Below are 19,085 nucleotides of genomic sequence, written 5' to 3' on the forward strand. Positions count from 1 at the left end.
ATCTTTTTCCTGCTCTGACAGATGCTTTGCTGGGTGCTCTACCATCCGCATTCGGGATGTAATACCTATTTACCCATGGCAGACCTTGTGGTTCCCTGACATTTCCTCAGATCTCTTTTTCCCTGTTTTTCCTCTTCTTCTTCCTCTCTCTTTTTTTTCTGTTCTTTCTCTCTCTTCCTTCCTGTCCCAGACCTGCTCCTGGGGGATCATTTCTGAGGGCTTTTGCAGTCACTCCTAGCCTTTGCTCTGCCTGTTTGTTTCTTGCTTCACATAGCCTTTTACAGACTGGGTAACTCTGTTGATCACAGAGAGGTTAGGAAGAAATTCCACCTCTATATAGAGAGAAAGATATAATTATTCAGCATTTTTTTTTTCTATATATATATATTATCTGATTCTGTCTTTTTATCTGAGATGGAACACTGCTCTACGTGCCTCCTGGAGTTCCAGTGGTGTGGGAAATCTTTACGCTCCCCAGGCCTGGGTGAGTGTGTAGCAGCTGAGCTTGGGTTGTGCAATATTCCTTGAAAGTAGAAATCTGGATCTGGACTTCCAGGTTCAGTTTGGACATTCACCTGGAAGGAAGCCTAATCCATGAATGACCATCATGAGGCCTTTCAAAGTATCTGCCCAAGATGTTCTTGAAAATCTCTGTTTTCTGTCTGTTTACATCTTCAGCCTTGCTCTGATGTCCCTGAACATGTCAATGCTGACAGCTGGAGACCTGGCACTTGATGCAAACACAATGCTGTAGTGGGATTAAGACTATTTACAATAACTGGTTAGTTGCTTTATGTTTGAAGCAGATGGAAAATACACCAGTGAAAATGTCGTTTGTAAACGAATTAAGAATAGTGACAGTGCATACTTCTGAAGACTGCAGTGAAACATCTAAAAAACCAACCAATCAAAAAATCCCAGCACACCCCTACCCCCACCCTTCCTACCCAACCATCATGGTCATAGCTCTTTTAAAGGTGGGAATAGGAAGGAGGGAAAAATAAACTTCTATGTTTAGGATTGCTATCAAACTTTCAAATCTCTTGTATGCATTTATACTGAGCCTAATACAACTGCCCTGGTGGAGGTCAGTGAGTAGTAGATAATTAATAACTGCTCAAGACCTACATGCATGCAAGCAACCTCAATGTATATCTAAAGAGCACCTTTCTCCTCATGTTCAGAGGCTTTGCCTTTCCACTACAGAAAGAGCCTCTTCAAGAAGCAGTGATCATGGTTGCTTCTAGGCTATTCCAGTTACCAGCAATATTCAGAAGAGAAACTTGAATTTGTATTATTAATTCAACACCATTATGAATGAACTGCAGGAAATAATGCATCTTCTTCCTATGTAAACAGTATAAATAAAACTTCTGATAAGCACTTTACTACATTGAATTCCTCATTCTTTTCTTTGAGAGCGTTCCAAAGTTTAGTGTGCAGCTTAATCAACTTCATACGTGCTTGAGTTGGGCAAATCAAAACTAACATGACCCTGCACAAGGAAAAGCATCCCTTGCACGAGAAATCCCATTCTGCTTATTTACTATATATAAAAACAGCCCCAACCATTCCTTGCCTGAGGCAACAGGAACTTTTCCATGTTTCCTTAACCACCGTCACCCTTCAACACTTTTCAGGACGAAAGCCTTGTTCTCAGGATGACCCTGCCTCCATGGTCATTAAAGCTGAGATGGAGCTGATGAAGCAAAATGACTAAACCTCCAACTTTAATGTATTCAGCTACAATATAGTTACCAATCGCAAACTGTGGTGCTGTTTAACCTCTCTTTTCTCTCAACTATTGATCACACTGAAATTCTTCTGCATGTAAAACTTTGGGACCTGCTTTGGCAAAGAGTTGAGTACAGGATTATCTTCACCTGCAGGTTACCATTTTTAAATTAGCAAGGCTGTTAGCATGGGTTAAATAAATACATATGTATGTTAATATAATATTTTTTAATTAAAAGATAGCAGTGTGTTGATATAGTGCTGTGTGGGTGGCAAGCATTAAAGAAAAGGCAGGGAGACAAGTAAAGTAATTCGGGTAGTGAATCAGATCTGCACTGAGTGGCAAAAGTTGTGGAAAAAACCCACCTTTTTAGAAGCATACTTATGCCAGGCCAATATACAGGTCTTTTAAAATCAAAGTCCTCCTGAATTCATGACATTTGGGTCTGGGCTGGAAATCATCCAAAGGATTTCAGCTCTGTTCTCTGATATGATTCAATCTCCTTAAAAAGGAGCTTTTTGGAGGGAGTGTGATCACTTCTGGAATGTGTTAAATTAAATCCTTTGTTATCTATAGACAGACATCACAGGGGTTACAGCAGTGCAAACCTCTCCTCATTTCAGATCTTGTCACTGGATACTTTCTGCTTGGAGCGGGAGGGTAAGGAACACGATGTGGAGACAGGTGTCTCCTGAGCTCTTGGGTCCCAGAACCCAGGTCCTGCTTTTGTCCCTCTTATCTCCAAATCAGGAGAGTCTGTCTGGGAGAGGTGAGTGCTTAGCCTTGTGAGAAAGACCCACAGCTTTCTCTGGCTTCAAGACAGCAAGTCCTGTCTTTGCTTACTCATTATTTGTATAAAGGAAAAAGAAGTAATTATGACAGAATAAACATCTGAAACATCCTCTTGAGAGCAAAAGCCAAAACAAGTGGTGAAAAAAATCTGCCGTGCAGCACTCCTTTGCTTAACTGAGCACAGGAATAGCAACAACGTGCAGGGTTGCCTAAAGGAGAGAAATACCTCGAAGCTGGCAGTTCACAGCACAGGCAGCAGACCATGGTGACAGTGGATGCTGTGCAAGTCAGGAAAAACTTCTGAAAAATCCCAGAGTTTCCCAGTTCCTCTATCGTTAGCCTTTTTCTGGGTACTGGACAACATACCAAAGGGATTAACATCTTAATCATAGCTGATTCTTATATGGGGATCTGCATTGTTTATTTATTTATTTTGTTATCAGGAACTTCCTCTTAGAGACATGGGAAACTGAGGCACAGAATGGTGAAATTACTTCTTTAAATGTTGCCTGCAGCAGGGGAAAAAATAGAAGTGTGTTGCTCAAATCTTACACCCCTTTATTACTCCTGTGCTGGTTTAACAGAGGATTTAAAGTTTGTTCCTGGCATATCCCTGATTTTTCTGGCTGTAATCATATATGAGTACAATCTGTTGCTCACATGTCCCTGATTTTTCTGACAGCAAAATGAGGTCGTTTATACTGCAGGTGAAAGTGCTAGAAAGGCTGATTCGCACCCCCTCATGTCCCGGGAGCTTTTCGTACTTGTAGGAAGTTACGTGTTGATCAAAGCCGCTGCATCTGCCAAACACTGCAAAGGCACGGTGGTTTTGTAGGTTTGGCTCCCCTGGTCCCAAGCAGTCTAACCGTGGAAACAGGATATGGTACAACGGGCCAGACCTGATGCGCTGCTTTATCAGAGTCTGCTGTCATTAATCTCCGTCTTTATGAATGGTGGGGAAGTGGCAGCTGTACACAAGGATAAACAGCCGTCGCCGCAGAGATGCTTTGAACTGCTCTGTTTCTTTGGGGAAGACATTTGAGATAAAGCCGAATCTGGAAAGCATCAGTGATGGTGCACCGAGAGCCGCTGATCACCCCCGGCGCTTCGGACCCTTCCACCACTTTCCGTCTCCCCTCACCCTGGGCCGGGCACCCCCCTCCCCCTCTTCCCCCTGCTGTCCGCAGCCGGGGGGTCGGGAGTGGAGCGTGGCGGGGGCGGGGGGGGGGGAGGAGGGGGCGGGGAGAGACTGTGTGTTGATGTCCCCTCACTCCCACCGCACATCTGCCGCGACCCTGCCACATCTGGCCGCCGCCCCGCCGCGGGGCAGCATCTGCCGGCACATCTGGGCGCGCGCGGCCCCTCCCCGCGGGCACATCTGTCGGCGGCGGGGGGCGGCCCCGCGGCGGGGCGGGAGGAGCGCGGGTCGGCGCAGCCCCGCCGCCGGCCGGGGCGGGCAGAGCCGGCGCGGCGCGGAGGGGAGCGGCGGCCCGATGGGGCGGCCGGCCGGCAGCCTGGCCCCGCTCCGGCTGCTGCTGCTCCTGGCGCTGGGACACGCCTGGACCTACCGGGAGGAGCCGCAGGACGGCGACAGGTGGGTGTTGCGATAGCTCGGCTGCTTCTGTGCGTTTCCTCCCTATCTACCACCTTCTTTTTTCTTTTTCCTACCTTTTGGGGGTTTTTTTTTAATACTACGACTCCCCGCCCTGTAGGGAGGTTTGCTCCGAGAACAAAATCGCGACCACCCGCTACCCCTGCCTGAAACCCACGGGCGAGCTCACCACCTGCTTCAGGTGAGCGCCGCGGCCGCGGAGGACGGGGGGAAAAGGGGGCGCGGGGCACACGCGTGTCCGCGGCTGGGGACTCGCTGCCCGCGGGGAAGGCAGCGGGGAACACATGCGTGTGGGTGTCAGGAGCAGGGACGGCTGCTGTGGCAGCTTTTTTGTCTCCCCCCTGCTCCGTGCTAGCCCACCCCGGCATTCCCACCACCCCGCGCACCGCGGTGCAGGTAACTTGGTCACATCCCTCCCGCGTTCCGCACCTCCCCTGGCAAGTCCCGCAGCTGTCCCAGGGAAGGGTTTCAGTAACTCGCTGCAAACGTCACCTCCGAGACAGCGCTGGAGAGCGCGCCTGTGGTTCTGATTGCCGTGTCCAAGCCACCGACAGTCTCGGACACGGTGAGAGAGGCTCCCTCTGACCTGGGTGTCCAGGAGCACATTGGAGCTACAGCTGCATCAGTGGCAGGATAATCAGGAAGATCGTCTGGATTTGTGCCACGCATAAGATATCTTAAGTTAGGTAGATGAATCATACCCTCAGAATGAGTAACTTCTTCAGCAATCATCTCTGGGGGAGAAATTCGGCAGAGGCCTCTCAAATTAAGTAAGATGAATCTAATCATGAGTTTTCATTTTTCAGCTGTGTGTTTGAGGAACATCATCTGTTTTAATGATGACAGCTGTGCAGAACAGTTGACAGTGGATGTGCTTTTTCAAGAGCTGTACACAAAGTATGAGCACACACGTATCCCTCCACTGATGCCCTCGGGTTAGCCCTGTCCCCACAGACGAGATGTTTCACATACGAAAGCTGCTTCTTGTGAGAGGTTGCTTTGTGTAGGCGACTGTGCTCTGCCTATGTGTGTATGCCTGCGTGTGGCTGGGAGCCACTTATATATACCAAAAACATGATAATGCATGTGGAAAGTGCTACAGAGATTGTCCATTTCTTCTGTTCAGCATCAGTTCCAAAGAGCTGTAGACGCATAGGGCAGCAGTGTTGTCCCTCTCCCATGTTCTCAGGCTTGTTCATGCCCTCTGACAGCCACAGACACCTGGGACAGTGTCCTGCAACTGCCCAGTTCTTAGCAGCATTAGCTTCCTCCCAGTCCCTGGAAAGGGCTCTGCAGGGAATGGAAACCGCCTTTCCCTGCTTCCCTTATCTTCTCTCTCTCCCCGTGAAGGTGAGGCAGAGCCCTTACAAGCATCTCTGTAGCACCCGATGGCAACACCTTTTGGAGAGAGACAGTGTGTAGGTTTTGCAGGGAAGGTTTTGCAGTTACTTGGTTGAACCTGCAGCATATCTCTGGCTTGGGGGCAGAGCACTGGGGTGGACAAGGTTGTGCTGACTGGGGAGTTACTGAATGAAGAAGCCAGTGGGAGCTGCATAAAGCAGCACACACATGACCATCCTGTTCCTTAGTGCATGTCCCAAAATCCTTCTGAGGAAAGAAAGGGGTTCTGCTTTGTGTGTGATGGAGGCGGACTACACAGGCTCCACTGGCTGCTATGGACCACTGTGCAAAGAAAGAAGGTCTCTGTCCAGCTGCCAAGTCCCACTCGTGCCTTCTTTCATCCTTCCTGAGGTATTTCTGACCACTGGGCTCTGGATGTGATGAGCCTTCCTCCCTCCCCAGCTCTCCCTTTGTACAGTCCCAAGCAATATTCACTGTCCCAAATCAGCACAGCCTGTGTGAATGAATATTTCCAAACTGCTGCATTGAACTCTTGGTTGTTCTAGTTCAAACCTCTTCATATCTATGATTTCTAAGTCTGCCTTGCTTTAGAAAAGAAAAAAATCCATTTCTTTGTAATCACATATTTTCAAGGTTTAACCTTTAGGGTTGGGTGAGGGCTCCATTCCCCACCCTGTGAGATCTCTTTCTTGATGTCCCTGCACAAGAGCAGGGCAGCATCTCTGAGAAGGAGGCATGTGGCTCAGCAGGGCAGCTCTGCACCGAGTCCATACCTGAGCTTCTGGCAATGTGCTGGCAGTCCTCTGCCCCTCCAAGCTGTGCCACACTCTGACACGGACCAGCAGCATCACCCTCCTGAGATGCTGAACCCCAGGGGCAGAGCAGCACCCCATTGCTCCAGGTAGCAAGGTGTGCTCCCAGCAGGCATGTGGTTACCCACGGCAGAGCACATTTTAATGTAAGATTCATTAATATTTTGAGGTTGAGGTTGTTAACAAGATGACAGGAAACTTGCAAGTGTTGACTAATCCTCCGGTGCCTCAAGGCGGATTTTGTTTCATAGGACATTCAGGAGCTTAAGGATTCAGTTTTCATCTCTGGAATGACAACCAGCAACTTACATTCAGCTTGATGGAAACTCATCTGTGGCTTTGAGGAGCTTTCACTGCAGTTTTCACATAAACTTGATTTTGATGTTCTAGAATTTATTCTTACAACACTTCATTTTTTATCTTCCTAGATCTCTTTTTTCACAGTACTTCATAATGAAAATAGTTACGTAGTTCATATACATTGCTAGAGGTAGATGAAGGGATAGTTGATGTGAGCTTCTATTTACTACTAGCAGACACACCTAACTTCTTTCGTAGGTCAAAATAACTTTCGTGTAGAAATTACACAAACTGACACAAAATTTATCTCATGTCATAACACATCAGGCATAAGGCAACATGCACCACTACAGATGAACTGTTGTGCAATTAGTTAAATAAAAAAAGGAATACATATGAAGTGAGACATCAGAATTCCTGACCAAAATTCTTGATGGAAAACAATTTCATCTTTATATTACTCCTGCTGGAATTTGTCAGGAAAATCAGCATGTTTTCAGAGCACTTCAATAAAAGTAGCGTTTTTCATCACAAAAAGTACTTTTTGATTTTATTTTTTTAACCAGATTTACTCATGATTAAAGATGATCCAAGTGGAGGGCCAAGCTAGAAGTGGGGCCAAGCACTGAGAATATATTGGCTTTTTTCCCTGTGGTCATAACAACCACATACACAATCAGATGTATTTTTCTCTTTTGAGTGTGTGCAGTCTGGCCCTTGGTTTAGCTTGATTTGTATTTCTTTTTACATGTCCTCTGTATTTGTTTTCATAAGAGTACAGAGGAACAGATGCAAAAAGCAGAGGGAGCTTATACAAAATCTTTTCTGTGGAAATCTCATTTAAACTCTTGTGTGTAACTGCACAAAGTACCCGGTACTGATGTCCCCATCAGGTAGGTACACTGAAGAATTTCTGCAGATTTGTTGATAGTGGTATGGTCCAGTAAGACATTGAATTCCTACTGTATGCAAAAGTTCATCAAATTTTAGGAAATTTGGGCAGCATGGGAATATGAAGCCCCAGTCTCTTGTTACTGTCTTCTCCATTTATTTGGATGGGATGTTAACCTGTTTCACTCTCAGACAAACTTTGAAACAATTTGTTGACATGAAAAATTACATGAATGTTGCTGTTCTCTCCAGTGCCTGTGACAATTCAGTTTGTGCATCCTTGCAGCAGTCCTCTTCATTACAGTCCCTCCTTCATTTTCATTTTAAACAGTGCTGCTGTACGTTGTTTCTCTGCCCCAGAAGGAAAAGCAGCATCTGGAACAGGCGTCCCCTTGCTTCGTCCTGATTGTGTAGCTGTGTTCTCATAAGGGAGTGGTAGTGGTTATGTCACTTCCAAGTTCAGAAGGATCAATGTCTAATCTGGTACAATTTATTAATTGGAGTTGCTCCATTTTTTAAAACCAGCAAACTTTATCACCTCAGTAACTGTTGTATGTTAGGAGAGCTAAATATTTTATTCAGTTAGAATTCAGAGAGTGTAGTGAATTATTCAGAAAGGCAATATACAGACTGAAGAGAAACATTTGCTAGTGGGAAGCTGTTACAAGTTGTAGGAAGATTCAAGCATGAAACATGGGAAAATGAGAATATTTTTATTGCCTGACTGCCCATCTCTTTGCCTACTAGACACTTAAATATTGTTGTAAGCTGACATGAAAGAAACAGTTTTGCTCCTCCTCAGAAAATCTTTATAAAGTGTTAAATTAAGAAAACCATCATGCGTAGATAAGGCAGATGAAAATTTGAACCTGGATCTGCACAGCCTGGAAGAACACTTTAGCCGTTGCCTTCATTGGGCTAAGGGAAGATTCAGTTTTCTATCTTTCATGAAACTGTTATTCTCAGTTAGCTGACAAAAACTGATTTTTTAATAGACTATTCATATGGTAAGAGGAAATATCCATCTTTCTCTGACATTGCCATAAGTACTCTGCTGCATTTTTGGCTGAAAATGAAGCATGCAAGGACAAGTTACACCCTAATTTCGTGTGTACAGTGATGGAGACTGCTCCTGGTCCTGCCTTCCGCAGGACCAGCAAGGGGTAAGAAGTTCAGAATTAGGGTGCTGGGGAGAACAATCCCAGCTAATGACGGTCGAATCTTTGTAAGATGAGCCAAATCTTTACATATTACAAATGTAATACAACAAATTGCTACAAATTAGCCCCATGTTGTGGGACTTAAGTCTTAGAACTTGGCTTAGAACTTAATCTGTAACTTTTTTTGGTAGTATTTTGTAAGAAGAAGGTCTTTTAAGTAGGATGAACACATTTCAGTGTAGATTGTCAGCTTCTTCATCTGATAATTAGCAGCTACAAGTATTTTGCATAGGCCCTCCCAGCACTTCAGGTTTCAAATTCTGCTGTAAAAAATTGTTCTACACTTCACAACAAAAATGCAGTTCAAATGTATTGTGAAAGAGAATGCATACGTATTTATACCCCACTTATTCCTGATGCTAAACAGAGATCGCATGCCTCAGAAAGCATTTTTTTTTACCCTCTTAAATGCTGACACTGCTGGTGAAGCCTACTATTTTTATAGACTATCATTTTGCACATTCTTAAAAGATAAAAGTAATTGCGAATAAGTTGGATTGTAGCTGTTTCACAAAGAGCAGCACTTTCACTAATATGCCCTTGGGGACCATATGCAATTCCTGGTTCCCAGATACTCAGAGAGCATGTGGCAGAGCTTTCCAACATGAGAAAAAAATTGCTGCATATAGTTTTGGAACTTTCAGCTGGAGTAAGCAGGGATAACATTAGATCATCTTATCTTCTGACTTTACTTTTCATAAATTTCTTTTTTATAGTTGCTATTGCATTTCCTCTCTGAAGTTTTGCTGACTATTCCATATCATTGAAAGAGCCCCAACTGACATTATAATGTAAGAGTTAAACAAGAAACTAACCTGATTAGAGCAAAGTACTGCCTAATCTCCGGTTATCTTGAAGGGAAATGCACTCTGTAGTGGAATTTTGCTGGAAATTTAAGAGAGAATATGATTTCAAGTTTTGTATCGGTTTCAGAAAACTGAACGTACAGAATATACATATATATACATATTTTTAATAAAATCTTCCAGGGAGTTGCCATCACAGGTAGAACTTTGTACATATCTATGAATAAAATTTTGCTTCAATACAGTACTTTTTTACAAAACAGTGTATGCTACAGTGGTGCCAACACATTCTTCCTAGCTTTCCTAGATTTTTTTTTTCTCACTATTGCATTGGAAGTAGCACCTTCAAATTTTATTGTTCTGGCTGCATTCAGTCCTGAGTTTCATTCATTTTTCTTTGCTGTGATTGCCAAAGGAACAGATTGCTCCCTGCTACAGAGACACATTGTGAATATCTGCTGATTAAGGCTAACACCAATGCCACACAGTTGTCTGTAAGATTCCATGCCACATTTGGGTGGCCATGACTTTCTGTGTCACTTTTCTGACTCAGGTGCTAAGGATAAGAAACTTAATTATTTCTGGACTTTGGTGATGTTAGAGACACCTGAGATCTCAGGAGATGTGGATGAGACTGGCTACAGCAGAGACCCCCTGCAGCAAAACATGGCTCTCCTGTGGGTTTCCTGTGCAGTGTCTCCTCTGTACAGCCAGTTCACTCCAAAATGAAACAATTTAATTAATGGTCTTTAAGAACATTACATAATTACTGTGAGCGGTGCTCTCAGGTAGGACGTGCTAATTAAAGGATGAGGTGGGGCAAGTGGTCGTTCACATAGTCCAGGAGTTTTTGATGTTCACATCAAAGCAGTTTGGAGAATTTTAGAACTGGCCAGCCGAGAGCTTTATGATGAGTGCCCTGCTTGGTGGTTTGATTGATAATGAAACCCAGGTGCTTTGCATTATGGTTTTCATCTACAGAATATAGGGTTAAATATGAACTGACTTTCCTGGCCATGTCGTCTAGCTCAGAGACTCTAGACAAACAAAATAGTAGCCCCAGGGCCTCCCATGGCTGATACGAAATAGGTAATAAAAATAGGCTGCCAAAGGGAACATGACGTTTGTAATTATCCTAAGTATTGTGTATGCTCCCTAAGGTCAGGCTGTTTTGTCCTTAAAAAAGTGATTGTAGTCTCTCCTGCTAACAGCAGGATGTTATTAATACTTGTATTACTGCTCCCATTGTGGTAGACACCCATTGAGCTGAGTTGAGCTGTACTGATTGCAGACAAAACAGGCAAGACAGAAAAGGCAGGAATGGAAGGACAGAGATATGGAGCAGCAGTGAAGAGAAAGGACAAAACCCCAAGGGGCATGGAGCAAGCAGAAAAAAGAATTGACTTAGCCATAAAAAGACAAAAATTCCATCTTGGTGGTGGTTTGTGAGACAGATGTGTGTGACAGAAGGGAGGTAATCACTCCCCAAAGAAGTATAATTTAAATGCTTCCAGGCTTCTTAAGCTGAACCCATAAAAACAAAACATCAGCCAAAATCAGACAAAAACCCACATGCATGCACCCCTGGGAGGATTCCTGTTCTCCCAGCTAGAGTTGGAGCTAAGCTCCAGGGACTGATGCATCTTCCCTTGACAGACTCTCCCCTTACTTCCTTCCTCAGTCTGGAAAATCTCTCTCCCTCTCTGTCCCTCTCTGTAAAGTGTGTGTGAGCAGGGGCAGGAGAGGCAACTTACAGGCAGATATTTAAATTTCCCTTTCAGTCATTGCTCAGTTCAGATTGCCTGGGCTCCTTGTCATAGTGAAGGGTTATTGGGAAGTTGTTGAGCATGAAATATTTAAACTACTCGTGGAAAAGTAGATCAGGCCTGCTAAAGATCCCAGGTAAGACAGGATTGGCCAGTACAAAGAACGTGTGAGCAACAGGTTTTTTGAGATCTCTGCTGTGCTGGCCTGTTTTTCTTTATTGCATGTTTGGAAGGGAAATTATTGTATGTGGGGAACAAAGTCACACCAAGCAGGTATGCGGGAGATGCCTGATGTTGATTTGCAGATAAGCAGTTACAGTGAACCTGGGGTATATCTCATTTCAGATTACACTCACTCTTGCGCAGTGCTGGTCATTTGGGGCACGTGTGATTTTGGGTTTCATTGAGATTGTGCTGAATTCGCACAATCTTGAGTTTAATCTTTTGGTTTTGCCTCCACTGCAGTGTCCTGAGTCCTGAGACGGCTTTTGTCTCAAAGTGTGAGTCACTGCTGAGTGTTCAGTACCCATGTCACTCCAGATGGAGCTGTTGGGGATGGCACAAGGCTTTGTCATAAGTCAGTGACAGGGAGAACGTCTTCTCTGGAGACCTTGTGTTGCTTACATCTCACACAGACCACATCGGTCACTCCAGGGTTCCTCTTTATAATTGTGCCAACCACCCCAAACAAGCAAAGCCAACTTTGATTTACAGTAAAGAAAAAAGCTTTCCCCAAAGTCTGCTCAGATTTTTTTTTCTTTTATCTGTGTTGTCTGTTTTCTGTTTGATTGGTTTCAGTTTTCAAACTAATAGTGGCTTCTTTCGTAAACTAACAGTAGCAAATGTCACTCTGCTGCTCAACTTTGCCATTTCTTCTATGTGGTTCCAATTGTAAGCAGAAACAATGGAAAGCAGAATCCATACAGTGCTGACTTGATTTCTTCTTGGCCTAGTGAAAGAAAGCAATTTGTTTGCATCTCCTCAAGAGTAGCTCTGTTTAACTGTTGAGGAGAAAAACAATTTCAGTTTTTAGACAGTAATCTCCGAGCTTAGTGTTTGGAAAATGCTTCTCCCTTAATGAGTGTTTTCCATTGTGTTGTGTTGATTTCATTGCTGATCCTGGTTCAAAAAATGAAGTACAAGACCAGCAAGCATTTAGCATACATCCAGCTATTAAAAATAAATTCTTCTGAGTTTCTTTGTTAGTTTCAAGTTCTAACCACATTCATTTTAATTGACGATCCGTGCTGTAATTGAAATGAGATTAAATACCCAGTGTTTGTATTAACTGCATTAATTTTAGCAGCCACTCAGTAGTAAACACAAATTAAACAGAATTTTTCTCCATCCTTTTCAAGTGGAGTGGGACATAAAGTGATGCATACACAGTGTTTTATGTGGGAAAGAGAGGCAAAATCTAAGCTATAATCCAAGTTTTTAAATGGGTCGTTTTTGGAAAATGAATAAGCTTATTATAGGTCAAAGGCAAGTTATTGTGGAGCATGAGTTCGGAGAAATATAAGACAGTATTCATCTGGGCTAGCAAGCATATTATTTCTCTTTCTATAGAAAAATTACTGGTCCATAGCTTCCAGTGTAAAACAGCAGGGTTCATGTTGGCTTCATCATTTCACTATCAAACTGCTGAGGAGGAAGGTTGACCACCTAATTCTCTGTAACAAGGTGTGCAAGTCCGAGAAGTTATATTGTACAGTCTTCAAAAGGGATGAAGAAATACATTAAGTATTATCATAATATTTCAGGAGAAATGGATGAATGCTCAAAATACAGAAACTTGTGAAAGTACACCCAGAAAAAAAAGTGTACTCAGAACTCTTTTGTAAGAGAGAGCAAACAACGTTATTGGATGCACTTTTTCTTTGTAAATAACTTCCTGCCCAGAGCTCCAGTGTCTCTGTGGAATGTTAATATTCCTGTGATCACATTCAACACGTTAAATGTGTGTTGTGAATTGGACATCTTGCCTACTCAATAGGATGTAATTATCATACTCAATTTTCACTAAGGAGTTTATTATCATAGCTGCACCAAAATAGCGGAGTTGTTTCCTAAACATTGCTCTCTGGAATTCTGACAAAACCCCTTAGTTTAGAGATTATTGCCTTGGAGAGTTGAAACAAAAATAGCCAAAGGGAAAATTATTTAATCTTTAAAACACCATCTGTGGGGAGAGGAAGAAATGGGTGAAAACAGGGTTGAGGGGCTTTGGTAGTTCTAAGTGGTTGAGAAGTGGAGAGTGAGAAAGAGACTTGAGGGACCAGGACTGGAGCTACTGTCTGGTAAATGCTTAATGCTACTGGGAATATGTGCTTTTAGCTGCAGCTTCTTAAGGCAGGAGTAAGGAGCAGTGTCAGACAGGCAGTGCTGGCAGTCTGGGCTGATCTTTGGAATCCTGTAGCATGATGAACCCAGCTGTTGGTCTGCACAGTGGCCTGGACAGTCTAAGGGAAAGTGGTGCCTCAGACTGTGACTCTTGGGGTGCCTCAGATGTTGACTTTTTCATATGTTACTTAATGTGCTGATCATATGCAAAATTATATGTTTGCTTAGGCAGTTGTATAAAGGTTGCTTTGATGTATATTTGGATTTTAAAATCTCATTAGGGGGTTTTTTGGTTTGTTTTCCCTGAGGACAATGTATGTCTACTCCACTGGGCTTCTCTGGAGGCCTGGAGAGATAAGGACCCTATAGCAAGCAGGTCGTTGCAGATTTTTTTTTGTTTGTTTTCTTTTTTTTGTTTGTTTGGTTCGGGATTTTTTTTGTTTCTTTTTTTGTTTTTTTGTTAGTTTGAGGTTTTTTGTTGTTTTTGTTTAGTTTGTGGGGTTCTGTTTGTTTTTTTGGGGGAGGGTTTCTGGTTTAGAGTTTTCATGGGAAAATTTTCATTTCAAGCTCTTCTGATTTTAAAATTAAGAAACACAAAATGAAATGGGGAATCTAATTAGAAATAGAGAACATGTGATTCATTATTATTCTCCCTTATCCAGCTCGCCTTCTAGCTTGTCTAACAGCAAACCAGAAGATACTGAACATGCTACTTCTAAGAGTGTTGCCCTGCTCAGTGTCACACTTCAGTTCCCTACATTTCTAACTTCCGTCAAAGTGCAGTAAATTAGGGATGACAGAGGGAAATGGGACAATCTGACAATTCCCAGTTTTCAGGCATTTCTGTTCAGTCTGCTTTAGGAGTCCAGGGTCAGATTCTTTTCTCTGTATATGGTCAATGAGGAGAAGGAGAAAGAGTTACCCCTCACAGCAAGCTAACATGGTATTTCCTCTTAGTTTTAAAACTTGTTAAAGAGAAATGGAAATTTTGCTGTCATATAATCTCAGCAAAGAGCTTTACCCACAAAGCTTTATAAAGACACATTTGCATTCCTGGATCTCCTCTGGATTTGAAGTAAATTCAAAGTGCAGTCCATCCTTCTTCTGTGTTTGATCTTAAATCAGGCCCTTTTCCTGCAGAAATTTCTCTGTGTGGCAGAGGAGCTTAAGAACATTTAAAGAATGTGTCTGCAGGACTGACCATTTTTTGATTTTTCTTAGAAGTTCACCTTTGTTAAAGGATGTCTGTCTTGGTCCCTGCATGGGCGCTGTATGAAAAGATTTGCAGAGGTTTGCATTTCCATAGCTCTACTGACTTCCCTGGACCTACACCAAAGTGTGTCAGTTGGAGAATTCTTCATAATTATTCTCAGCGTTCCACAAAAAAAAAAAAAAAAAAGAATGCAGGAAGATGTTAAAGCAGATTGAACACATCTTACCAACAAAGTGAATTCTCTGCCTGGTTTTCCAAGCTGAGATTCTTGGCCAGAGCCTTGTTTGTGCTATTTGTTGTCCTCGCACTGACCTATACTTGAATTTGTGGTTTTATTGACCATGCCTGGAAGAGTCCTTGGCGGTGCCCCTCCAGATTTACATTGGTGGGAGCACTGTGATCCAGGGAGGCAGTGGGGTTTAACCTTAGGAGGGACTTGCCAGGAGTCCAGTTGTAGGTCCTAGGCTTAATTTCTCTGCTCCTCAAGGAGCTGTATCATGCCAAATTCTTCTTTCAGTTACCCACTAAAGTTTTCCATCGAATGTCAGTATTAGCTACTTCTCCAGCTATAAAATGGAGGACAAAGCCTAATTTATGCCTCACAGGGAAGAAAGAGAACCTGAAAGCTTAAGCTGAAGATGTAGCATTCCTGTTACAGCAAAGAAGATTGTTGTAAATCAAATGTTCAAACAACTTTCTAGACTTTGTTTACTTTGGTGATTTGCTGTCATTCAGTTCAACAAAATACTACTGTTTGAGATAAGAAGAATAAAATGCTCATTTTTAGAAGTATATTTTTTCATATCCACCAAGAGACAAATTAGATTTTTGAAATGTTTTCTTATGTTTCAAAAGTATCCAGAGTATTTCCACAGGGGGAGTAAGCTAATGGTACATCACTGGAACATCTCCAGTGAAAACAACTGTGGCAGAGTGAAGAGAGCAGTAGAAAACAAGTAGTCGGGGACAACAATGGCAAAAATACACATATATTTATTTATACATCCTTGTTCGCAATACAGACCTCTGGATATTTTTAAGTACCAGTAAAATAGACTTCAAACATTTTCATTGACCTTGCAGCCATTACAGTTATAAGTAGTTCCAATGAAAAGAAAACTCTTCCAAGAAATTTTCCTCAAGGACTTGACAAAGATTTAATACAGGACAAATATATCTTCAGGATGGAATTAATGGAGAGACTTTCCTGTGTTCAGATTCCTCTTAATTGTGTATTAGGTCTGAAGACCCTGGCTGTATTCCATATTGTTCCATTTGTTGCTTGCATCTGTAAGGCTTCTCTTTTGGAAGAAAGAACCAAACAAATCGAGCAACCCTTTTATTAAATGCCATCTTGACCTTGCTTCTTGGAAATATAATGGCCCAAAGGATGAAAAATTACAGCAAGTGTTTATTACTGAAATCCAGTCTCAGTTGTGAGAAGATTAAGTGTTTCAAAAGATTTAATATCCTGCCTGCTTCAATGGGATGCATGTGGAAAAGAGCTGCAAAGCAGCCGAGAACCGGAAATGGCTGTGTCCTGCTCTGTAGGCACATAGTTGATATTTGTGGGAAATACTTGAGAACACAAGTTTTAGAAGTGATCCTAACCAAATCCCTGATTTCCCTATCAGGCTCCTGTGAGGAAGACTTGGACCATGCACCCTTACATCATCCCAAACTTCCCAATGATAATAGCAGAGAGAAGCAGAGACTTCCAAAATATGGGTTTGGAAGCCAAGTGTCAAATTGGTGTTCTGCAGCTGGATATCAATATCTGAATGAAAAGCTACTTTAACCCTGATTTTTTGTAGGAAAACTGTAGTTCCTAAACCCATTTGGATGCATGAAAAAGTCTGTTTATGAGGAAGGTTTATTTGGAGAAGCAGGTTCCTGGTAAATACAGAAGCAGATGCTAACTTCTACTAGAAAAAAGTTTTATTTTTAAAATGGCTAAACTGCAGACTTTAAAAAATTGCAAGTTTTCTCTTGCTCCTGGAGAGGAAATGAGGTTGGTTGTCTTTGCAGATGCTTTTCCATCTTTTACTGCATAACAGGAAAACATTCTCCATTTGAAAGTCTCCCTGAAATATTTCATGATATCCTTATGACTGTAACTTAGTTTATTGGGCAGAATATTGTTTTTGCAGTCCTTCTTACCGAAATATGAGTTTTACAAGTAGATGCAATATCTTTTTCATTATTTGGTATCTGATATATAGAGCATGGCAGATTATCTACCTGCTTTACTCAGACTAAATGCATATCTTTGAAAGGCTTTGAAAGGCACAGACACCTGCTGATTTTTGTTCGCATTTTTTCATACTGATTTTCATACAACTTTTTTTTTTGAAAGTTTCCTTCTTAAAGAGTAAATTTTCCACAATGTATTTTTCTGTTAACTGCTCTGAGGTAATTCATAGGCCACATTTGGATGGTCTGTCATTCCCTTTGTAAAGTCAATGTTTAGATGGAGGATTAGCCATCCTGAGGTTTTCCTTTTACAGTATATAGCTGAAAAGCATAACAAAAGGAAATGATTTATAAACTTACCATCTCAGCTGTTGAAGTTAGAAACGTTCTGACAATATCTTAGCTGTCTGTAATGGCAAGGCATGGATTCTCTTGGAAGAAATTTAGGCTGAGATATGACAACATACACACATAAAAATGCTACGTAAATTAATGTCTCATCCAAGAGAGCAAGAATACCTTGTGCTTGGTTTTAGTGCCTGTGAACAAAAAAATTAGCTGGAGTCAAAACCTGTTTTGCAACACTAGTGCAAATTGGATATAGTTCCATTGGCTTTGATTGAACTTCTCTGGATTTATGCTGCTTTAAGTGATGGTGAAAATAAGGTTTAGTCCCTGAAATTCAGCTTTTGTGAGGTCTCCCATTTCCCATCAGGATGAAGTAATTTGATTGTATTTTACAATGAGTCATCTAACTCAGCGATTGTTGTGTATGAGCAATTAAGTTCTGGTTTTTTGGAACTCTTCTGTTTCACCATAGATTTTTGAAGTTATTTTTGATTGTCAGTTATGAAGATTAAAGGAAAAAAAAACCAGCAAGAAAAAAGGCCCCAGCAAAAACCCATCAAAATCCAGCTTTCTTGTGTAACTTGTTTGGCTAGTCAGCACTTCCTGGGCTGCTTCTAAATAAATAAATAAACTATGCGCAATTTTTTAAAAAAGTTGGAAATCTTCAATGAACTGATGTATCTTCACTAAAGACAATGACACTTCCTATTTTTAGCCCAGCCAAAGTTTATTCTCAGCCCTGTGATGCCCTAAGAGATGGATGGTCAAACCGTTTGGATGCTTCAACCCATTGAGTTTGGTAGGAGTCCGATGCATCTGAGGACCTGTGCTCAAGTAGAGGATATATAGAATAAAATGATTAGGAAGGATCGGTTAATTCTGGTATGTGGTAGAACTTTGCAACTTGCTGATGTGAAAAACAAAACAAAACAGGTCACAAATATAATTTTTGAATATGATCAAGTCTGTGTTCAATATCTTGGTCAAGTCAAATAGGAGGATGCTCTGTATTCCCTCACCTTCCCATCACTTTCTCAGTTCTCTGAATTCTCCTGCATTTATCAGCATCCCTGAACTGAAGAGAGCAGAAAAGATGCTTAATTTTAAGGTTGTGTTTGCTCCTTCCAGGTGCCAAGGCAGAACATACTCTCTCTTTTCCCTGTTAATTATCCAGAAGTCTCAGCACTGTTTTTTATTACAAGTCTGCATTTTTCCCTTCCTAGTGCGTCACTTTAACTCATGAAGTTTTGTGCAGATTCCTGCAAACTTGCCTCAAAATTTTCTTTTTTTATTTGCTTGCAAACACCTTAACTTTGCTAGAACAGTGCTGCAAGTAAGCAGAGACATAGAAAACACTTCAGCCTTATCAGGAGTCTGGGGAGAGTGTGTAAGTCTGCCGAAGCAGGAATTGGATATGCCCAGGAGGGAAGCGCCGCCAGCATTGAGACATGGCAGGATTACGCTGTCCTTGTTCCATGCTGTGTGACATGGTACCATGCGGTGAGTCTGAGAGGAAATTAAAGACATGGGTCTGATCACAAATGTAAAAATGTACTTGTGATTTTGATTTTGAACAGAGAACTAATCTTGGATCATTTTTCTTGGACACGTAGTTGGAAATGTAGAGATGCAGAACAAGAATCCCTGAAACCACTAGTCTGTCATGGTAGCAACAAGGAAAAAGCCCATTAA

General features: G+C 42.1%; 1 protein-coding gene across 3 annotated transcripts in view; it reads left to right on the forward strand.

Annotated features, from left to right (window-relative positions):
• Positions 1–3,996: 3,996 nt before the first annotated feature.
• Positions 3,997–19,085, forward strand: part of CCBE1 (collagen and calcium binding EGF domains 1) — a 96,510-nt gene continuing 81,421 nt past the window's right edge. For 2 of the 3 annotated variants that reach the window (XM_048291899.1, XM_048291901.1), the window contains exons 1-2: positions 3,997–4,121; positions 4,240–4,320. In XM_048291899.1, coding sequence (XP_048147856.1) covers positions 4,021–4,121; positions 4,240–4,320 — 182 coding nt within the window. In that variant the 5' untranslated portion in view covers positions 3,997–4,020. The remainder of the gene's footprint in view (positions 4,122–4,239; positions 4,321–19,085) is intronic. The other variant, XM_048291900.1, reaches the window with a different exon arrangement.

The sequence above is a fragment of the Corvus hawaiiensis genome, chromosome Z (assembly GCF_020740725.1).
Source record: "Corvus hawaiiensis isolate bCorHaw1 chromosome Z, bCorHaw1.pri.cur, whole genome shotgun sequence".
NCBI classification, from domain to species: Eukaryota; Metazoa; Chordata; class Aves; order Passeriformes; family Corvidae; genus Corvus; species Corvus hawaiiensis.